This window comes from Myotis lucifugus, unplaced genomic scaffold (genome assembly GCF_000147115.1).
Source record: "Myotis lucifugus unplaced genomic scaffold, Myoluc2.0 scaffold_88, whole genome shotgun sequence".
NCBI lineage: Eukaryota > Metazoa > Chordata > Mammalia > Chiroptera > Vespertilionidae > Myotis > Myotis lucifugus.
In genome coordinates this window covers 2,875,025-2,897,611 of record NW_005871136.1, presented here as the reverse complement: position 1 = coordinate 2,897,611, position 22,587 = coordinate 2,875,025, and the positions used below count along the sequence as shown (strand labels likewise).

Below are 22,587 nucleotides of genomic sequence, written 5' to 3'. Positions count from 1 at the left end.
AAGAAGCATATGAGAAATATACAAAATCTACTGAGGAGTGAAAATGGAACCCCCTGAATAAAGAAGTATGAAACCACTTTTTAAAAAATGAAAATGCCAGTTATGAAGAAAGGCATCTACTACCAAGTTTGGAAAAGGTAAGTTAGGTTTTAATAGTCCTTCAGACTGTTAATTACCTTCTTTAGGGTTGTGGGACTGGACCCTCACAAAGTCAGCATCCGTTCTTCAATGTCATAGTTATGTCTCATCAACTTGTAACGGCCCAAATACCCAGGGATCTTTGCTTGGAGAGCCTAAGTTGAGGCATACCCTCCCTCAGAAAAGAACCACTGCCAGAAGTCTGCCTGAAAACTTCCACCCAGGTCTCTCCCAGATCACTTCATTTGCTAGAATGAAACTGAGAGAAAAGCAGGAAATGGCCAATAAAGATAAAATTAATTTATTTGCCCTTACAACTCCATGGGCCACCTGGGGGCCCCACAGTCCTACAGCATGCCCTGCAGCGGTGGGCTGGGGAGTCCAGTTCTGTGGAGTGCCTGCTCCCTTGTCCAGCCTTGAGCTGGTTTCCTGCTGACCCCATCATCCTGCTCCGACATGCAAGGAGTGCACAGGTCCATCTGCAACAAACCAGGGCCTGCCTCTGGCAGTAAGGACAGGGCCCTGTGGGTGGCTGCAGCACTGGTCCCTGTGGGCTTGGGTGGGCGGGTGAGCAGGAGGGCAGGCAGGAAGGTGTTTGTGGTTCAGTGCAGAGAGCTGCTGTTCTGCTCCTCAAAGGCCATCTTGCCCAGGAGCTGGCTGTCCAACTCTACCCCACTCACAGGTAGCTGGAAGAAGTTCATTTCGGCTGCTAAAGCTGCCATGGCAGAAGGGTCCTGGCCAAACTGAGCTCGCAACATCATGTCCATCTTCTCCAGCCTCCTCTTGAGCCGCTTAGCCTCCCGCTCCCGGATGAGCCGGGCCTGCCGCTTCTCCGGGGTTTCATTGGCCCGCTTGAGCCTCATGGCCTCCCGGTCCCGCTGCAGCCGGCGTGCCCGCTGCTCATCTGTCTCCTGCATGCGCTGCAGGCGCTTGGCCTCACGGTCCCTCATGCGCCTTACCTCCCGCTCCTCGGGGGTCTCATTGTCCCGCCGGCTCTTCTTGGCTGTGCGCTCTCGTTCCAGCCGCTGCAACCTTACTTCCAAAGGCTCGTTCTGTCGACGGAGGGCCCACTTGCGTACGCTGGGGGTCTGGGCTTCCAGGAGCTTACGGTAGGCAGCACAGTTGTTGCACACAAGCAGAATTCCAGCAGGGTAAACTGGAGGGCTAAAGGCAATGTCCTTCCCCTCAGCACTGGAGGGGCCCTCACTGTGGGCTGGGGGTAGGGATTCCATATTAAGTACTTCAGGAAGTTTCTCACTGGGAAGCAAAAATTTTGGATGTTTAGTGTCACCTTCTAACAAGGCTCTGGTATTCAATTCTGACTTATTCTTGTCCTACTACGCCAGTTGCTCCAATTTCACCACTAGGGGTCAGTTTGACTTCCTCTCCACCCCTGCTCTTCTTTGGGCTAGGGTGTGCACCAAGTTTTAAAGGCCACCTGGAGTTAAAGACTGAACCAAAGGCCACAGCAAGCCACTAAAAATCAGACAAACCCTTAAAACGAGCCCTTTCTGTTCAAGCCAGAATGGTGGTGTTTGGTAGACGCTGTGCAGAGCAGTCCTGCGGTGGGAGGCAGTCCTTGAGGTACAGGCTGCCTTCAGGGCAGGTACAGTCCACTGGCTCAAGCTCCTGCCTGGCCAGTTCTGCATTGCTTGCTAGCAAATGGGACTAGGACACAATTCACACTGTTCCAGGCGGCCTGGGATACAGTAGAGACTATGTCCCAACATCAGGGTCCTTTCAGCACCCTATAACTTTTCTCCATACTTTATCATGAATATTCTTAGACTTCCCCACATCTCTTTCTAGATGAAAATATTATACTGATAGGGAAAAGAAATAGGGATTCATTTCCCTTTGGAGATAGCTAATGGAAGGGGCATATTTACTGGTCTCATTATTTGTATTTCCAAAGAGTTTAAGAATCAATTAGTTGCCTTTGCATTACTGATCTCTAGCCTTTTCTTTGACTTGGGAAAGCAGAATCCATACCCAGTAATTTGTTCCCAACACAAGAGGGTTAGGTGCCCAGCTAACCTGTTAAACGTGGCATGGCTGGTGAAACGGGCTCCACACACGGCACAGTTGGACCGCTGGTCCTCCGAGTGGATTAGGAGGTGGCGACCCAATGACCCTGGGGAGCTAAGGGCCCGGCCACAGACAGGACACATGTAGCTCTTGGCACTCACAACTGCTGCAGTGTGCTGTAAAACAAGCCTCAGTCTGTCAGCTCACACCGCCTCCAAGACAGTCTACACCCATTTAGAAACGACTTTGGGGAAACGTCCCCTTTCTTTAGTCTCAGAACAAGGGACTTGCAACTCTTTTCCCTCTTTACCACCCGGACAATTAAAACTTTCTTGTGTTAATGGGCTTTCAGAAGGGCCAGGCCATTCAGACCACTGCTCACATTTCATTAGTTTGAGTTCTACTACTTATTGAATTGCAATTGCCTACTTATTGAGTACAGTTCAATAAGTAGGCAATTCATTAAGATTGTTGATTACATTCTGGGACATGTGGCTGAACTAAGGAACAATGGGCTCCAGAGCTGTCTTCCAAGCCTGAGAGAATTCATGAGTGGGGTAATTTCTCTCTGAATGCTTGCCTCACATTGTGCAGGTCCAAGTCCAAGTGAAGGGATCAATGAAGGCCAGTCCAGAAGCTAACTGGGAAGACTGGTACTCAAAAGGTACAAGTGCCCTGCCTTTCCTTTAATCTTTTAAAGACAGTCTTTTGAAGAAATGTGTCTCCTCATAAACTATCTATCTTTACACTATAACCCAGGCTGCCATGTGTGCTGAAGCCCTTTCAATACAGCTCACAAGGCACAGGTGCTCTGCGATTGGATCGGGGGAAAAGAACACAAAAGTCTGCCTTGCCCGGCCGGAGTGGCTCCATTGGTTGAGCATGGTCCTGTGCACTGAAGGGTTGCTGGTTCAATTCCTGGTCAGGGCACATGCCCGGATTGGGCATTTGATCTCTGGTCAGGGAACGTACGGAAGGCAACTGATTGATGTTTCTCTCTCTCTTTCTCTCCCTTCTTCTCTCTAAGCATGTTCTCAGGTGAGGATTAAAAAAAAAGTTTGTCTTATTCTCATCCCCTTACTTACACTAACTTTCTCCAGTATTTCAGAAACATTTATGTTAACTCATCTTTTCTTTAAAACAGAGCCCTCATTATTAATAGGTGTTAGTTTTTATTTCACTGTTTAAAATATGCATTAAGTAATTTTTTAAAATGGAACTTCATTTTCATAGTATGTCTGCCTGGGAACCCCAGGACATATTTACCCAGCATATTCCACTTATTCTCCAAAATGTTCTGAGGACTGGAGTGAGTCTGAATGAGAACAACAACCCAAGGTTCCTTTGGGAGGTGGAGACAAAGGCTAAACAAGCTGCTGGCCCTCGAGTTCCAGAGCACGCAGCTCCCCACGCCATACCTGGTACACGTGAGCAATCAGCTGCTCCCGACTCCCACAGTCTAGTTGGCAGAGGGGACACTGGCAGAGTCCAAGTAAGGGGTCGGTATTCAAATTCTCTGTGACCTGCAATTCAATAAGCAGACAATTCATTAAGACTGCTGACCAGTCTCTTCCCTGCCCCTACTTCTTTTACAGGGTATCCTGTTATAAAAAATACAACCTGATATCATGTATTATTCTCAGGTTTCCCTATGGACCAAAGGAAAAACTACTAGGGAGATGGGAGTTAAACTTGCACTGATCTTTATTTTCTCCAGGGTTTCCTGCCATGAGGGCATAGGCCTGCCCCAGAGAGAGCTTAGCTATTGTTTTCCCAAGGTAAACTGGAGAGAAAGGATTAGCTTTCCTCTTGCCATGCTTCTTGCAGGAATCCTCAGGAAACAATTTAGTGAGGTAACAGTTTGACTTAAATTTGCAAATATATTCAAGAGCATACCTCAGGAAGTCAGCTAATAGTTTTGTAAAGGTGGATATTCTGTCTGGAAAGAGAGCTGTACATGGCGGAGTGATATGTCGGTGGAAAAGGTAAGTGGGTGTGATAAGAATTGTGTCTGAAGTTTGGATAACTGGCGCTGTGAAGGAAGAGGGGCTTCATATGAAGGCCCAGGAGACTGTTAGAGGCAAGACTGTTATATATGGACGAGAGGCATCAGGCCAAACAGAAGAGTAAGGGATCTCCCAGACTCAGGAGCCATTTGTCACTTGCCTCATGCTCTACCACTTCGTTCCCACCAACAGGCTGTTCTGCATTTTCTAACTCTTTTTCCACTTTGACCACCCCTCCATCTTCCTCTGATGTGTGGGAAGAGACTTCATCTTGTGTGGTCTCCTCTTCATCACCCTCACTGTCACCTGGAACACACAAACTTGTCACTTGTTCTGATTTTTGCAATGAATACATCTTGAGTTGCTTTCCACCCTAGAGTTTGCAGTTATAATGAAAAACATTTTTAGATCTTCCATAATATAGTTTGTATCAGTTCTTAGTTGGGTACAAATCATGTTAAGTGGAAACCAGTTATAGCTGTTGTTTATAATGCCATATACACACTAAAGAGAAAATCTGAGGCAAAACTGCACTGGGAAATGGTTATTGGGCCTTATACAATATCATAAAAATAGTTACTTCTTACACATGGTTCCCAAATATCTCATATTCAAATCACACCTCCTTCATACCTCACACCATGCTCATTCCCACAACATACCACCTCTGATTTCCCAACACTTCGCACTGATTTTATTACCTGACTTTTCTCCATAACCCCTCACCCCTCGCACAATTTCTCCATGGTGTCACATACACTACTCTATTCTGAGGCCCGCTAATCTGTCCTCTCCCAACAAACCCCAAGGCACACTTAAATAAACACCAACAAGTTTTTCTTTCCTCTAATCAATAAAGGAGGCAGTAGTAAATTAGGTTAAAATGATGTCACTTTATAGGGCATAGGGAAAAGACTGTTCAGTACAGTGGAAAATTAGTGCAGCAAACAACCTCAGGCAGTTTGTAGTGGTATCTGACTGTGTTCTTATTACTCTGCTAGTAACTCAGCATTCTAGGCTAAATAAATCCATTGTTTCTGTTGGTTCTTTGGATTATTTGCTGGATGCATTAGGTAGAGGTTATTCTTTACTTAGAATGAAATGTAATTTATTGTGACTAAAGTAAGAATTGAATGTTTTAGTTTAGAGAGCAGGATGTGGCTGTGGGGAGGTCAAGGTTTGTGGGAGCTGAATTTCTGCCCTATTATTTATAAAATAGGGAGAAATTTTTTTTTTTTAAAACCCCACAATTACAAAGGGAGTTCTTTCTGAAAGAAAAAAAAGTGCTAGTACTTTGAAGATCACAAGTGGAAGCCAAGCCTAGGGAAGCTACCATACTCCAGCCCCAACCTCACCTGGCTCCTGGACCCCTGGTCTGACTGCAAGCAAGAGAGAAATACAGAGAGTTTCACCGTCTCTCTGCATGGGCAGTGAGATTCAGCTTTCCCAGCTAACAGTGCTGTTGTCTTCTCTCTTCTATCCCTTGCACATTTTCTAAATCCACCAGTATCTGGGCAAAACTGGTCCTATTCTCTTTCTTCTTAAGAAAATCCAACCAAGCCCTAACCAGTTTGGCTCAGTGGCTAGAGCAGGGGTGGGCAAACTTTTTGACTCAAGGGCCACAACGGGTTCTTAAACTGGACCGGAGGGCCGAAACAAAAGCATGGATGGAGTGTTTGTGTGAACTAATATAAATTCAAAGTAAACATCATTACATAAAAGGGTACAGTCTTTTTTTTTTTTAGTTTTATTCATTTCAAACGGGCTGGATCCGGCCCGCGGGCCGTAGTTTGCCCACGGCTGGGCTAGAACATCGCCCTGTGGACTGAAGAGTCCCAGGTTCCATTCTGGTCAAGGGCATGTACCTTGGTTGCGGGCACATCTCCAGTAGGGGGTGTGCAGGAGGCAGCTGATGAATGTTTCTCTCTCATGGATGTTTCTAACTCTCTATCCCTCTCCCTTCCTCTCTGTAAAAAATCAATAAAATATATTAAAAAAAGAAAAGAAAATCCAACCAAATCATCTGTTAGTAGTTATGTGTGTCTCTGTTAGATACTCCACTTGGTTGGTATACTGGATCTGGCCTTATTCCCGAGCCCAAAGCTTTAGTTTGAATTCATCTCAATAATGAAGGATTGGCACAGATTAAATATTACCATACTTTCTCACCAGCTTATCTGGAATACTGGTAAGCTTAGTCTAAGATAACATTGCATCAAACACATTTTTGTAATTTATCAGAAATCCAAATATATCTCTCTACTAGAAAGATTAAAAAAAAAAAGTATGCTATCCAGAGGGACGCTGCTTCTTTTCCAGGATGGAAACCTATTAGACTTTTATCGATGTTGCCATTCCTACCTATTACTCAAACTGATGGCTCCCACAGGTTTTCTAGAAGTATTTGGGTTTATTTTTCTCTACCTGAGCAATTAATTGCTAAATATTTTTTTAAATTAACAGTTTGAGTGGAAACTGTAGTTCTTAGAAGGTTGCAGAACTCTCTCCCTCTTTGTTCTTCCCCAACCCCAAATGGGGAGAAAAATCTGAAATCCCTCTCTGAATTAACACTAATAATAACCAGTATGGATGAAATTAGTAAAGTGTGGAAATCATCATAGAAAATAACACATCTCAAAGTGTATATGTTCAGGCAGGTCATGGAACAGGTGATCCACAAGACTCGACTGGATACCAGCCACTGTCTTTTCCATCTTTTAACCACAGGGATCTACTTAGGCCTTGGTGTGGGAAGGGAAGACCTTGACATAAGCATTTTATATGATGCATAATCTCATTAATTCGCAATATCTCTTGTATAACATTAACACGAGGCCCTCAAGCAAAAATTTCCACTAATGCCACTCTTACATTTTATTAATTATGAACAAATAGATCCAAAAGGAGACAGGGATTTTTTTCTCTTCACTTGACCTAACCCAGGGGCTGCTTGGGCACTAATTATTCCTATGCCCTGTCTCTCACAATCATCAAAACCTATCTGTTATGGTACTGTGCCAAGTACTGCAGTCCATGAGTTAAAAAGCAAACCAACTGTCATGCCAAACCTGTTCTCGCTCTCTGGATAAGAATATGCCCACAGACCTTAGAACACCTTTGGGAACACTGAGGATCCACAAATCTCCTTCTGCATGTCTTCCTCCCAACCCCATGCACAATCCCCAGAGCACACACACTCTGATAATTCTTCTCCCATTGCCCTGAGTCATTACCAGAAGGTGCAGAACTCACTGCTACTGGAGTCCTGATCTCTTAGTTGTTGGATAGCTTGTCGTTGACCGTCAAGGTCTCCAGGAAAATCAGTTTTCATCATCGCCTGGCGGGCTTGCTCTTCTAGCCCAGCAAATACTTGATCCCCTGGTGGTCACAAGGAAAAATAGTCAGGCCACCAGCTGGGCAGCATATCCCCAGGCAAGCTAGTTGGAAAGTCAGACCATTCAAAGGTAGAAGACAGGCAGATACCCTGTGGTGGAGTCATCCATCTCCAAGTCAGCTTGTTGCCTACAACTGTTTCTGGGCTCAGCTACTCCTGGTAAGCCAGATGCTCTAGAAAGCATCATATGCTTCCCTTAAATTGTCCTAATCTTTACTCCTTTTTAAAAGGTGATCAATTGCTACTTTATAAATTTAGCTTTAGAATCTCAATTCCATTTACAACCTTCCATCGGGATTGGGGAGACAGAGGCAAGAAGAGATAAAGGAATAGGATAAAGATATAGCAACAAATATGGGCACAATCTGTGAATTTTAAGGTACTAGCATTATGCCATGAGTTAATGTCTATCTCTGACTATAAACCAGTGCTTCCAATAATCCATCTAGATAATAGTATATAATCCCGTCTTTCATTCACTCTCCTTAAGACATGCTCTGGAAGTTCTTCCTTGACTTCCTTTCTAATGCCTATCAGAATTATCCATAAGCAAATCAACAATGAGGTGAATAATGGATTAAAACAGTGGTTCTCCTCCCTCTCTCCCTCCCCGGAGGACATAACAAAAACATTTTTGCCGCCCGGGAGCTGAAACCTAAATGAGGCAGTACTCACAGATCGGATGTCTCCTCTCTCTCTCTCTCTCTCTCTCTCTCTCTCTCTCTCTCGTTGAAATTATTGGGGAGACACCGGTTCATAAAACCATACGGGTTTTAAAATAAAATAAAAAAATGAATAAATCAGATATGAAAAAAAAAAAGTGGTTCTCAACCTTCTAGCCCTTTAAATACAATTCCTCATGTTGTGACCCAACCATAAAATTATTTTCGTTGTTACTTCATAACTGTAATGTTGTTACTGTTATGAATCGTAATGTAAACATCTGATATGCAGGATGGTCTTAGGCAACCCCTGTGAAAGGGTCGTTCGACCGCCAAAGGGGTCTCGACCCACAGGTTGAGAACTGCTGGATTAAAAGGAGAACATACTTCTGCTGAGGAACACACTTCCTGAAACATGCCATCTAATTTGCAACAAATATTTCATCTGGTGTCCTTGGTCTTTTGTTTGTTTGTTTGTTTGTTTGTTTGTTTGTTTGTATGGAATATCCAAAAGCCCTCCTTGATTATACATTTACTTCTGATGAACTCTGCCTGGGATCTGTGTGGTCACTAAAGAGTTAACATTTAAGTGTTCTTTTCTTTCCAAGAGGCCAGGCATAAGGAGAAAAGAGAATTGGGTTTCTCGAGGTTTCCATTATCTCAGTCAGAGTGGAAACTACAGTCCCCATTCTCCAGCTACCAAGAGAGAATAATAAAAGCCCTAGTGAAATGTTTGACAATAGACCAATAGCGCTTTCTTACTGTGGAGAGAAAGGGGAGTAAATAGGCTCAAGTTCCAAGGCAGGAGACAATGATGTAGGAAAAATGAACAGGTTAGTTGATCTGCACTACTAGTCCTCAGGCAATGAAAGAATGGATGTGAAGTAGACTTCGTGGGATTACTTAGGCATTCATTCAGCAAATATTCATTGAGAGTTTACTATATGCTAAGTGCTGAACACTAATAATAGCCCCAGATTCTATGTTAAATGCTTTATAGTTGTTACCTTACCTTAATTCTCTGCTAAGTTCTATGTGGTAGGTATAACTACCCACATTTTACTTAGGAGAAAACGAAGGTCTGTGGTGGAAATAAGTATTCAAACCTAGGTCTGCCCAATTTTACTCTCCATATTTTTTGTTTTTCTAAAAATATACTTTATTGATTTTTTTACAGAGAGGAAGGGAGAGGGATAGAGAGGTAGAAACATCGATCAGCTGCTTCCTGGGCACATCCCCAGTCCTGCACACCTCCTACTGGGGATGTGTCCACAACCAAGGTACATGCCCTTGACTGGAATCGAACCTGGGACCTTTCAATCTGCAGGCCAATGCTCTATCCACTGAGCCAAACCGGTTAGGCCTACTCTCCATTGTTTTTAAACTGCTTTCTAGTAGTGATGTAAGCAGAAGGCTAGGCACTTTATCAGAGTGGTTTTGCTGAAGTCTCTGAGAAGAATGGCTCCAATCCTAGTGGTACTGTTACTTCATATCATGAGAAACTGATAAATAGAACTCAAATATCAAAATAATGTTGTCAGGGCCAGTATATGACAACAGGAACCATCATTTTGATGGTTCTGATACCATATGGTATTACCAGGCCTGGGTCAGAGTAACTAATATTATGGGTATTCTGACTGATACTGTGAATGGGAGTAGAAGTGGTTAGAGTTCAAATGTACTGCAACTACACAGCCCTTAAGTAAAGGAAAAATAAGCTGCTTTAAGTCCACTTTCATAATATCCAAGATGACACATGGATATAAATTACTGCTAGGGAAAGCAAAAGTTGAATTCTGTGTTATAGTGTCTTGTCTTCTTCCTTTGCAGAAGTAAAATATTTAATTTCTCCACGTTGGTTTCACTGTAATCACAAGACCATGGCCAATTGGAATAGTTACTGAATTCTTCTGGGTAGATGGATGTTTTCGGACCTGGTGGCTATGGGCAGATATGGCACTATGGAACAAGTTACATACCAGCATATAATTAATTATCAAGGGACAGATCATTCTCGTCAGTGATACTGCTCATCTCTAAAGAAACCTAGCCAGAAACCAGCTAGGTTTATAGCATATTTAGAAAATATACCTCACACTCCTTTCTATTAGGAAATCACCATTGGATTAGTAAAAGGGCATCTAAAAGTATATGTACCTTTCAATAGCAGCTAGTATTTCAGTTTGGTCTCCCACTGGAGCTTAAAATTTATTTTTGTCTATTGATGTTTAAATATTTAGGCCTTCACAGAACAGAGAACGGTCTATTCCAGCCGTGGGCAAACTACGGCCCGCGGGCCGGATCCGGCCCGTTTGAAATGAATAAAACTAAAAAAAAAAAAAAAAGACCGTACCCTTTTATGTAATGATGTTTACTTTGAATTTATATTAGTTCACACAAACACTCCATCCATGCTTTTGTTCCGGCCCTCCGGTCCAGTTTAAGAACCCATTGTGGCCCTCGAGTCAAAAAATTTGCCCACCCCTGGTCTATTCCATATAACTTCCTTAGCTAGCACTTTTTGCTCACCAAGGCAATCTTCCCTAGGACAGGTGGAATAAACTAAGTGTCATTCCTTTTTGGCAGTTTGGAGAGAAAAGCTGTGCTCTTACATTTTATTCTGTTCCTGGCTTGAGAAAAAAGGCTAAGGTAAACTTTATTCCTATTTTAAACATCTACTAAAGCAAACTATATAAAAACCATAAAAAAGGACATGATTTTGGTAGACCTCATAGGAAAAGATATGTGAATAATCTTCCAGTAGTCACTATTTATTTAATCCCTAAAATCTGGCTGTCCAGAATTATCCTTTCATAAGAAAGTAGTGATACTTGCTAAAAGTATGTCATAATTAAGTATAATGTGATTCATAGATACTAGTGATTAAGAAGTGTTATACAATTGCCTGATTGTATAATGTAGAATCATTTCCTTCTATCTTGAGACTGTTGGAGTAGGTTAAAAATAATCCTGTAATCTCTAGATATTAATGTAGGGCAACGATCTTATTTAATATGGGTATTTATTTGTCTATTAATAGCTGAGAACAAGTCATCTATGCTCCCACAGTAAAAAGCAAAGTGCCATTTCTCCTGTTTTTAGTATTAAATCAAGATACTATTTGAGCCCTAGCCGGTTTGGCTCAGTGGGATAGAGTGTCGGTCTGTGGACTGAAGGGTCCCAGGTTCGATTCCGGTCAAGGGCACATGCCCGAAGTGTGGGCTCAATCCCCAGTGAGGGGCATGCAGGAGGTAGCCGATCAATGATTCTCTCTCTTTCATTGATATTTCTATCTCCCTCTCCCTTCCTCTCTGAAATAAAATAGATAGATAGATAGATACTATTTAATTTGGTTAAGATTTTTCAAACCAGATAAAATCAAGGCCATACAAGCAAGTTTGTGAAACAGATGAGAAGCTTGAGATGAAAGTTATTAGAAAGGCAAAGATTTTACAATTCTCTTTCTTGAGTCCTTGGTGCAGTTAAATGCATGGATGGGCAAAAGTATGCTTACAGTTGTTTGTATGGAAAATAATAGAATAATTAATAAATGATAATATAAGAATAAACTGCCCCTGGTCAGGTAGCTCACTTGGTTGGAGCACTGTCCTGATATGCCAAGGTTGCAGGTTCAGTAAGGGCACATACAAGAGTGAAACAATGAATGCATAAATAAGGAACGACAAATTGATGTTCCTTTCTCGTTCTCTCCCTTCCTCTCTAACTAAAATCAATAAAAAAAGAAAAAGAAAAGAAGAAACTGTGTTTTGCATACTCATGCTTTAAACCTACTTTTGTCCACCCAGTAAATGTAGTTTCTGGCTGACTGAAATTAAGGATAGCAGCTGAAACATATCCTAACAGAGCAGATGTCAAACTCAGAAAAGAAGAGCTACTATTGGGAGTGAGGAGCTTAGGATTCCATTTCTAGCTGACAGTCTCTGTAATCCAAGGTGCGATCACATGCTAAGAACATAACCATTTACCTCGCAGGGACACTGAATGAAAATAAAACAAGTTGCACTTTTTAGAAGAGAAGGGACTACAAAGGCATTTTTCCTACTTCTCTGTAAAAGCTGAAAAGCTTTTAATTAAAGTTGAAAGCTTTGCAATCTGAAAACAAAAACTCTTCAGAAAAAGTTTTTCTTTTCTTAGTGGTTTGCTTGGTATAAAGACACCAAATGAGCCGAAACCGGTTTGGCTCAGTGGATAGAGCGTCGGCCTGCGGACTGAAAGGTCCCAGGTTCGATTCCGGTCAAGGGCATGTACCTGGGTTGCGGGCACATCCCCAGTGGGAGATGTGCAGGAGGTGGCTGATCGATGTTTCTCTCCCATCGATGTTTCTGACTATCTATCTCTCTCCCTTCCTCTCTGTGAAAAATCAATAAAATATATTAAAAAAAAAAAAGACACCAAATGAGAGTATGCAAGGCACTCTAGTATTTTCAACCTCTCTAGAAACAGTTGACAAAAAGTTATACTCAGAAGGGGTGAGATGAGGAAGGAGGGAGGAAGGTCTAACAGATTTCAGCCCTTCAGCAGTTTCTCTGTGACTAACAATTCTGGGCTTTTATTCCAAAAGCTCTCATCAAGTCTATTAATGAGCTGGGTAAAACCCAAGAGTCTGCCTGAATATTTCTGAGATACAGAGCCAGTCCAGAGGAAAGCCAAGTAAATGTCAGAACAGCCTGCCCATTGCCTCTGAAGTGAATCGGATAAATGCTGCCAGCCTACAGCAGTGGGATTCTTAATAGATTCTTTTAGGTGGGCTTTGAGCTTCATGCCACACAATCTACTTCTTTTCAGAAGGCAGAGCTAATGGAGCTCAGCCATTACTCTGCCAGAGTGCTGACTGGCTTTGATACTGAAGCAGAGCTTCGGCAGCTTTCCTGCCTCCCGGACCTTGGGTCCATCCCATTTACTTTAAATAGACGAGCAGCATTAAATTCAATACATTTGATTGGTTCCATTTCACTGAAAGGGGATAGGGGACTCGAGTGGTCAGAAGACTGAAATTACCAATTTCTATTTGCCACTATTGTCATGAGAAGATGACCTTTCAAAACAGGTAGGATCAGCTTCAGTCTCCAAACAGTAAATAACCAGCAGGTCCCTTGGAGACCAGCCGATCCCACTGTCTTCTTCTTTGGTCAAGCTTCGTCAATCACCTGAGAAGCCCTCGCCGAAAATAGCCCCTCCCTTGGGTCTGCTTTTTAGTGGCAGCTGAACATTTCTGTTCACAGCTCTCTTCATGGCACCACCAGAGAGGCTGCAAAGTCCCACCCACTCCACCACAATATAATGTTGCCTTGCTTTGGACACTGCGTTTCTGCAGCTGTAGACGTGTGATATTCTCTCCTTGTCCATGACCTGATTGTCCATCTGTTTTCCAACTCTAATACCAGCTCGTCCTGATTTGACTGGCTATGGTGGGAGGAGATGCAGCTGATGGGTATATGCCACGTGGACACGGGCATAGGCCACACAAGCCTTTACTGGCTCCCCTTGGCCTTACCACAATCATCCTATCATCCACCTCATCTTTCCTCAAATCTAACCAGGCTCTTTGGACAGGAGGTTTGTATAGGTAAATGCCCAACTCCTATGACTGCCTTATTTGTGAACCCATCATCTCTATTAAGAGTACCTTTCCTGCCCTGTCTGCTTGGGGTCACATCTGTGCCTTTTATCAGTCAATACTCACCTTCAACCAGAGGAGAAGATAATCCTCCTGACCACTGTGTTGTATTCCCTACGCTAGAGATGCTTCATTTTCTCTCTTAACAATCCTCCCATTCAGCCCCACTAAATTTTACTGTTTAGCAACAATTTCTAAATCCTTCTTAAACCACTCACTTTTATATCAAGCAGCCTTCCACATTCACTTTGAGTATACTCCTAGAAGAATCCAACTTGATCTGTCTCATAAAACTTTTCCAGGACTTAAAGAATTAATTGTCTATGGAGGTCTGCTACCCTGATCTCATTATCTATAATATGTTGAAGTCCCCTTAATTCCTCTGCTTCTACTGTTTTCTCTCCTACTCTTGAAATTATCCAATAAGACAAGGAAAAGTACACAGTGCCTGGCATACAGTATCTTTTTAATAAATTTTGGTCCTCTTAATTCCTTGTCTATTCTATCTTCTCAAATGGATTTTTTTTCTTTAAAAAAATATTTCATATATTATACCACTGAATTCTCTTCAAATGTTGCTGTACTTTATTTAGTCAATCCTCCATAATAGGGAGCTATTTTTCTCTTTTATAAACATTTAGGTGAGGATGCTTATCTCCCTAGATTATAGGAAACTGTCTGATTAATTATCTCAGACCTACATAGATATATTATTATTAATTTGATAAGGTATTTTAAAGTACTTCAACAGTCTCTATGAGCAGTGCTAGAAGTTGAGAGGGATAGCAGGAAATATATATGCCCTCTAGAAGTTTACAATCCAATTACTGACATAAAACATACACTCAAAACTATTGAGAAATAATGCAAGGCAATAGTGCATACCTGGTCTTCCTGTTACCAGTCTCTCCCTCATATGATCTATACCAAAACACTGCATTATCAATGTCACTCCACTCTCTCTGCTTAAAATCCTTCAGTAGCTCCTTATTGTCTATGGAATGAAGTTTGAACCTGGCCTGGCCTTTAGGACTCTACAATGTAACTCGTGGCCGGCATGCAGCCTGCTGGCCGTGAGTTTGACATGCTTGATGTAGAGTTAAACATCTCCAACCTCACGTCCTATGACTTCTGGACAAATGAAACTTCTGCTTCATTCAAAGTCTCCTTGTCCCCTGATCATATCACATGTACTTCCTCTTACATCTTTGCTCACATTGTTTTCCCTCTCCGATTTTACCTCTCCCTTCCTCTTTTTAAAAAGTTCACTTTGCCCTAGCTGTTTGGGCTCAGTGGATAGAGCGTCGGCCTGTGAACTGAAGGGTCCTGGATTCGATTCCGATCAAAGGCACATGCCCAGGTTGCAGACTCGATCCCCAGTAGGGAGGCATGCAAGAGGCAGCTAATCAATGATTCTCATCATTGATGTTTCTATCTCTCTCCCTCTCCCTTTCTCTCTGAAATCAATAAGAATCAATCAATAAATAATCCACCTTCTAAGACCCAGTTCAAGTTCATGGGCAGCGGTTCTCAACCTGTGGGTCGCGACCCCTTTGGGGGTCGAACGACCCTTTCACAGGGGTCGCCTAAGACCATCGGAAAACACATATATAATTACATATTGTTTTTGTGATTAATCACTATGCTTTAATTATGTTCAATTTGTAACAATGAAATTGGGGGTCACCACAACATGAGGAACTGTATTAAAGGGTCAAGGCATTAGGAAGGCTGAGAACCACTGGTCTAGGGCCTCTTCCTTCAAGCATTCCCTTGCTACTTCAGTCTACAAAGCTCTCTCCCTCCTCTTAACTTCTCTAGCACACAGTTTGTATAGCATCCCTATTTGGCACTTAGCATATACTATCAAATAATGGCTACATTATAGTTGTATATATCTTTTTATTGTTTTACAGCCTGGGCATCTAGCACAAGGCTTTTTGCAGAGTAGATATCCTATAAATGTTTATTAATATGAATACTAGGGATGAATCAAACACACCTACTCCCAACACAGTTTCCTAACACCTTCTCCAACAAACAGACACACTTTATCATGTTCAACACCTCTAACCTTTTTTTCTTCACAAATTAGTGTAAGCCTCTCTAACCTAAATTCAGATTACTCTTCCATTCCCACCCAGATTCCAGAAGACAAAGCCCAATACTCACAGTGAACTTTATTTGGATTTGTCTGTTTCCGACGGGACATGTTTCCCTAATCCAAGAGCTCTGGCCTTTCCCAGTTTCACAACTGGATATGTTACTACCTCCTTGCAGGGTGCTGACCTACAATGAAAAGGATATTGTTAGCACATGTCATTTTGCCTAGATATCATACAAAGTAACACATAAAAAGATTTTTAAAAATAGTTCTTAAGTGTATCAAACTCACCAGTTATAAATAACTGAATTAAAGAAATTAATACATCTCTGGCACATCAAGTTCCCATGAAGTTTAAGAAGGGACTCCTTTAAAGGATTTAGAAATTCCACTCTAAAACTACCTATGGAATCCAGACTACTATTACGCGATCGTGATCAGGATAAAAAAGGAAGCAAATAACACGGACAGTCAGCGTTAGTAGTGCCATGGGCTCAAAGGAATAACCCCCCGTGAACTGTAAAAGGAAGCAACAAAAGCTAAAGAGGTGGCAGCTCACATGCCCACTGGAAGTCAAGCCCTGCAATCCTCCCCAAGGGGAGCCTCCAGGTGTTACCTCCCCTGGAGGTGACAAAGGCATCATATCCCTGAGACAAGAAAACATCTCAAAACAACGCAGGAAACAGAGCCAGTGTTTAGTGACGCAGGCACAGCGCTGGGCACTGTGGGTGACAGGGCACTGAAGCAAATCCGACTTCCAGTGCTGAAGATGGGCTCTCCCCAGAAGAGCCAGATGCCATGCACACTGCTGAGTACTAATTCAGCACCCCAATGGGGAACATCAACCTGGCCCTGCTCGCATGCTCTGGAGCGGTGGTCAAAGTTAGTAACTTTAGTGCCTCTTCTCAATCCAGCCTCTACGTAGCAGAGAGATCAGTGGGAGAAACAACGAGAAAAGCTCCTCAAGTGAGCATGCTGCAGAGACATGCACCCGTTTCCCTGAAACAGGAGGGAACAGACACGTAAGCCCGGAGGTTCCTGGTTAGTTCTAAGACTTCCCCAGCAGTAAGTGTTGTTAGAGAGTCTGAAGTGAATTAGTGTTGGAAGCTGTGAAATTTTCTTTGAAAGATAAAGTGAAGAAACAGACTGATTAAAAAGAACTAGATTCCTTTTCCTACCAAAGACAAGAATATGGATCTGGTCACCCTTTAAGTTTTCTTTCAGTTCCTGCCTTCTCAAAGTATACGCACAGTGAATGAGCAAAGATAAAATTGTAGCTTTTGCCTTAAGAGGCATTATGAGAGCCTACTCCTAGCTATACTCCGCACTCCAGAACTCCTCTATGTAGCTAGAAAGGGCCTCAGACCTGTAATCAGATCCTGCCTCCCCTTACCAAAGGAAGAAAGAAACCGCAAATGGCAAAGACAGGCCTCCACAGGAAGTGGCAAGGGAAGCAGCTTTCAGGCAGTCTTCTATCATATCTGCATATCAAACACAGTTCTTTTTCAGACCTTTAATTAAAAACCAAAAAAAAAACACAACAAAACAAAAACAAAACTCCAAATATACATAAAAGTCAATTTTAACTATTTAGAGCGGCGGTCGCCAACCTTTCGGACCTCACGGACCACCGGTTTGCGACCACTGATGCTAATGGTATATGTTCTCCATTCTAAGTTTTGTGTAGATGATTTCTTTCTAATCAAGTAGTTATTTTATTCATGAAAGCAGTGAATGAATTTTACACTTTGGGTAATATGCACTTTTCCTGTTAAGTCTATGGAATCGGAAAGCAGAAAGCTGAATGAAATGCAGGTTGTCTCTCTTTTTTTGTTCTAAAATTTGCAGAGCTACACCTACTCTATTGTAGAAGGAAAATATGAAATCTTAATGAATCTTTAAATTTTCTCTCCATCAAGATCAGAAATTGAAACTGTGAGATAAAGGCAATATTAAAGATCCTTCTGAAGGAAGACCACATAACTTGAGCCAGGCTCTATTCCGATCATCTTGGTGAGGCAATAGTTCAATACTAAAGCTACAAGTCGGACACAGATGAGCATCTGCTGAGCATCTGCGTAGATAAATTGGCAATGTCCACTACATCTCATAATCCTCCTAGTGGCCAAATGGGGAACTGACCAGATGGTACCCAAAGGAACTTCACACCTGAGGGATTTTCAGGAAAAATTAAGCAAATACTCTCCCTCCCTCAAAAAAAAGAAAGCCTGTAGAGCAGCGGACTCTTGCAAATAAATAAATAAATGGCACTGAAAGTGCATTCTTAACCACACAAGATCTCAGGGTTTTGTAGGCATTAAACGGTAATAAAATCCATAGACACGCTGGCCCTAAAGGTCACTCATTCAATTTTACTTTTAACACACTGCCTCAGTCCCCAAGCCCGAATCTGAAACCAACACAAAAAAAATGTAAACGGAGAACTTGCCTGAACATCACCATCTCCAAGAAAGGTAAACTGGTGAGATTCAAATCTACAAGGGATTCTATGTAAAAAAGGAAGGCAGCTTTGTCTGTCTGTAGAACGAGGTTCAAAGTCCTTGGGAGCGGAGTGGGTGTGTGTGTGTGGGGGGGGCAGGGGGCAACGTCTCCCCTGAACACTGTCCCTGCTCTCCCACAAGCGTTAGGTTGCAGCTTCCAGGACACACCACGACTTGAGCAAAGAAAAAAACAAAACAAAACAAAAACGGGTGAAAGCCAAGCTTTAAGAAAAGAGGGGTGCACTCTCACCTCCAGCTCTGGTGCGGTTCCCACAGAGGAAAGTACACTTGTCTGAATCCCAGCGATCCGTATCTGCCAAAAAGGAGAGCACGAGAAAGCCGATCGCGTCGCCGCCTCACTTGGGTTCGGTGCGGGGCGTGCGCGCCATCCGCCGAGAGGGTCCCCCTGGCTTCTTGCAGTTCGGGCCGGGCGGACTCCCGGGAACCAGCCGCCGAAAGCGCGCAGACAGCACCGTCTTCTCCGCCGGCTAAATTTAGACGCCTTCCCGGGAGACGGCGACGCGGACCGATCCCCGGGTCTGCCCTCCCTCCCACGCCCATCCTCCCTCCCCCTGCGCCTCCCCGCCTGTCAGACGCCGGGGCCGTTCCGGCTGCTCTCGGCCGAGCCCGACCCGGGCCCACGCGGGGCGGGCGGCTGCACCGGCGTCCCTCCCGCGCCAAAGGGGCGGCAAGAGGAGTGACCGCAGGGGAGCTGGCCGGGACCGGCCGCGTCCCGGGCAACCTGGGCAGGGGCTGGGTCGGAGCCCGGGCTGCCCCCGCCCCCCAGGCCGGAGCGAGCCCCCGCTTCCCTCCCCAGACGCGGACGGACAAAAGACCGACGGCCGGTGACCCGCATCCTCAGCCCGGCCCCGGAGAGAAGGAGTCGGGGGTCTCTTTACCCGGCGCCTCGGCGCTGCGCAGCGCTCCGGGTCCCTGGGCCCCGCCTCCGGACAGACGGACCGCCGGACAATGGGCCCCGGGCTGCGGCTCGGGATGGCCAGGCCGGGCTCTCCGGGACCGGGCCCCGGCAGGCGGAGGGCAGCTGCGGGCCAAGCCGAGGGCGGTGAGCCGAGGGGCGGCGCTGCAGACGGACAAAGCCAACGGCAGACAGACGGACGGAGGGGGAAAAGATGGCGACGCGGGCGGCGGGAGCGCGCTGCTCGCGCACCGCAGCGAGCGAGGCGCGTGCACGAGCCTCCCTCGCCCTCCCTCCCCCGCCCGCCGGGTCCCCTCTCCCGGCTCCAGGCGCGCGCCCGGGGTGTGGGCGGGGCTTGGGGAGCGAGGGTCCCGGGAGGCGGGACTTGAAGGAGCATCCAATCCCAGGCGTCCGCGAGGGGCCTCGCCTCCAGCCCCGCGCCCCAGGGACCACCCGGGCTCCCACCTTCCCAGGTCGCTCTCCAGCCCTATCAGCTTCTCTGCTGCCCAACCCCTCCTGGACCTGTAAATTCCACCCTGACTGTCAGCCCTGAACCTGGTTTCCTATCTCACCTTCAAGTCCAGCCGCAAAACCCACATCCCCTAACCACGGCTCCACCGCAGGCCCCCCCTGTCCTTAGCTTAACCTTAGTCACCCCCCAACCGAAACCCTCTTCCCTTCCGTTCCCCACACTTCAGGGTTTCTTCGGCTCCCAAGGGTCTTGGTGGGAGGGGCTGGGTCCAGCTGTCAAGACCTCGGAGAACAATCTTTAGATATATTTTTTTTTTAGACATTTAAGTCTCCAACATGGTTCTCAAATAACAACAGTAGCTGTATAGCTAGAGGCATAGGATTAATTTGGAGCAGGGTAGTTTGTGGTATGGCACTGTTGCCACTTAAGGGACATTTAGGACAATTGAGGGTGGTTAGACTCACTTCCTAATAAAACACCTCCTTCCCCTGTCATCGTCCCTTTCTAGTTCCTCACTACTTTCCTTTCCTTCTTATTCTTTCTTCTTGTAGATCTCCTGAGCCTCTGACATAGCTTACTTGGGGAAGCAGGGGGTGCGGTGGGAAGAAAATGGGATCTGGTGTTAGAAGATCAGCTTTGAGTCCTACCCAGCTCTGTCACTGATGAGCCTGGTGACTTTGGGCAAGCCACTTTCCTATTCTGAACGTCTTTTCCCTGAGATGTAAAATGGGTAATCATGTAATAATTCCTGATCTCTCTTCTCATAGATTGTTGTGATGATTAAGTAAAGGGAACATATGAAATGTATATTCTGCAAATATTTTTTATGGTTACTGATCCCACGAAGACAGAGCTAATGAGGATGCTGACCCTTGATTGTAAGCAACAAGTCCTGGTATTTACATAAAGCGCTCTTGCAAAATGTCCTTCTCATCAATCTCCAATGAGATGATATCATTGTCTGCATCTTGTGATTAAGGTGAGAGAATGGCTGTGTTAAAGGATCTTGCTCCTTTACAATTCATTCATTCATTCTTCATTGTAGGTAGGAATTATTATTCTTTCACGTTGGTTAAGGAAACATTTCAGTTTCATTTAAATTTTAATTCCTAGGAAGCAAAAAATGGAATATTCTCATCCAGCCAGAAAGTTTTTAAACAGTTTAATATAAGAATGCAAGCTGGAATAAAACATTGGCTTTTATATTTAACAGTAATTCTTGGTGAGTTTAGACTGAGGGATACAAATATGGCTTTATTATGTACCTTTAAACTTGACATAGTTGGTATTTTCTTTTTTAAATATATTTTTATTGATTTCAGAAAGGAAGGGAGAGAGAAACATTAATGTTGAGAGAGAATAATTGATTGGCTGCTTCCTGCATGCCCCCCTTCCCCCACCACCAGAAACTGAGCCTGCAACCTGGGCACTTGTCCTGACCAGGAATCCAACCACAATCTACTAGTTCATAGGTCGATGCTCAATCACTGAGCCACGCCCGGCCGGGCAGTTGATACTTTCAACATGAAAGTAGCTAGCAGGTAAATCATTACGAGAAAGCCTCCAGTGAAATGTCTTGGCTTCATCATTAAGTTATTGTGTAAAGCTGGGCAGCTTGTTCCATCTCCTTGAGTTGCAAATAAAATGGGATCATAATAATGCTACTTTAATAACCTTCCTGTGCTCTAGAAATGCCTCAGGTGTTGTGATTCAGGGTTATAATGAAATAAGGGAAATTATTAAAAAAAGGAATTAGTTTATTTTTCCTTTACTCTCCTCTAAACTTGTTCTGTACCTAAAGACTTTCATTAATCATAGATTTTTTCAGCTTCATTTTTTTTATTTTACTTTCCCAATCTACTCAGATAGTTACGCTATTATTTTGCCACTTTATATTAATTTTCCCTTTAAATATTTTCCTAATCTGTTTTATATTTATTGGCTTCTACAATGACCTTGTTAGGGCCTTATGTTACAATAGTATTGGTAGGATACTTAAAGGACTTCATTAAAAATCTATTAAATAAGCCCTGGCTGGTTTGGCTCAGGGGATGGAGTGTCGGCCTGCGGACTAAAGGGTCCCAGGTTCGATTCCGGTCAAGGGCATGTGCCTTGGTTGCGGGCACATCCCCGGTGGGGGGCGTGCAGGAGGCGGCTGATCGATGTTTCTCTCTCATCGAAGTTTCTGACTTACAATAGTATTGGTAGGATAGCTGTGAAAAATCAATAAAACATATTATATTAAATAAGATATAATTCATATACCATGGAATTTATGCTTTTTAAAAATATTTTTTTATTGATTTTATTGATTTCAGAGAGGAAGGGAGAGAGAGAGAGAGAGAGAGAGAGAGAGAGAATGACAAAGAATCATCGATCGGCTGCCTCCTGCACACCCCCACAATGGGGATTGAGCCCACAACCTGGGCATGTACCCTGACCAGGAACCTCCTGGTTCATAGGTCGATCCTCAACCACTGAAACACACCAGTTGGGCGTAAAAGTGTATAGAATTCAGTGGTTTTTAGTATATTCACAAGGTTGTGCAACATTACCAGTATCTAATTTTAAAATATTTTCATCACCCCAAAAAGGAACTCCATAGACATTAACAGTTACTCCCCAATTCTTCCTCCCAACCCCTGGCATCCATTAATCAAGTTTCTGTCTCTATGGATTTGTCTATTCTGGACATTTCACATAAATGGAATCATCCAATATGAGG

At 43.8% G+C, this 22,587-nt stretch overlaps 2 protein-coding genes across 13 annotated transcripts; one reads left to right on the top strand and one right to left on the bottom strand.

The window, feature by feature from the left end:
- Positions 1-416: 416 nt before the first annotated feature.
- On the bottom strand, positions 417-19,643 carry ZNF821 (zinc finger protein 821). Of its 12 annotated transcripts, XM_006091182.3 has the most exons (9): positions 19,374-19,509; positions 18,725-18,787; positions 17,367-17,454; positions 16,042-16,158; positions 7,425-7,550; positions 4,333-4,478; positions 3,585-3,689; positions 2,176-2,342; positions 417-1,395 (listed from the first exon to the last, which is right to left on the bottom strand). In XM_006091182.3, exons 4-9 carry the CDS (start codon positions 16,079-16,081, stop codon positions 741-743), a joined length of 1,239 nt encoding a protein of 412 aa, XP_006091244.1. In that variant the 5' UTR covers positions 16,082-16,158; positions 17,367-17,454; positions 18,725-18,787; positions 19,374-19,509; the 3' UTR covers positions 417-740. The 12 variants fall into 12 exon arrangements, with proteins under 12 accessions (XP_006091244.1, XP_006091243.1, XP_014313435.1 ...); XM_006091181.2 differs by lacking the exon at positions 17,367-17,454 and having other exon boundaries at positions 19,374-19,643; XM_014457949.2 differs by lacking the exon at positions 19,374-19,509 and having other exon boundaries at positions 18,725-18,959.
- On the top strand, positions 16,946-20,795 carry LOC111826532 (translation initiation factor IF-2-like). The gene is made up of 3 exons (XM_023756094.1): positions 16,946-16,995; positions 18,751-19,655; positions 20,414-20,795. Exons 1-3 carry the CDS (start codon positions 16,946-16,948, stop codon positions 20,428-20,430), a joined length of 972 nt encoding a protein of 323 aa, XP_023611862.1. The 3' UTR covers positions 20,431-20,795.
- The last annotated feature ends 1,792 nt before the right edge of the window (positions 20,796-22,587 follow it).

What these genes read in the sequence shown, in the direction of transcription:
- ZNF821 (XM_006091181.2), bottom strand. Translation starts at nt 16,081, where the DNA reads ATGTCCCGTCGGAAACAGACAAATCCAAATAAAGTTCACT. An exon ending in AAATCCAAATAAAGTTCACT is followed by an intron (nt 7,551 to 16,041) that starts GTGAGTATTGGG and finishes TGTGACCACCAG; the next exon opens with GGGATCAAGTATTTGCTGGG. An exon ending in ACGAAGTGGTAGAGCATGAG is followed by an intron (nt 3,690 to 4,332) that starts GCAAGTGACAAA and finishes ATTGAATTGCAG; the next exon opens with GTCACAGAGAATTTGAATAC.
- LOC111826532 (XM_023756094.1), top strand. Translation starts at nt 16,946, where the DNA reads ATGCTGCAGAGACATGCACCCGTTTCCCTGAAACAGGAGGGAACAGAC. An exon ending in AAACAGGAGGGAACAGACAC is followed by an intron (nt 16,996 to 18,750) that starts GTAAGCCCGGAG and finishes CGGTTCCCACAG; the next exon opens with AGGAAAGTACACTTGTCTGA.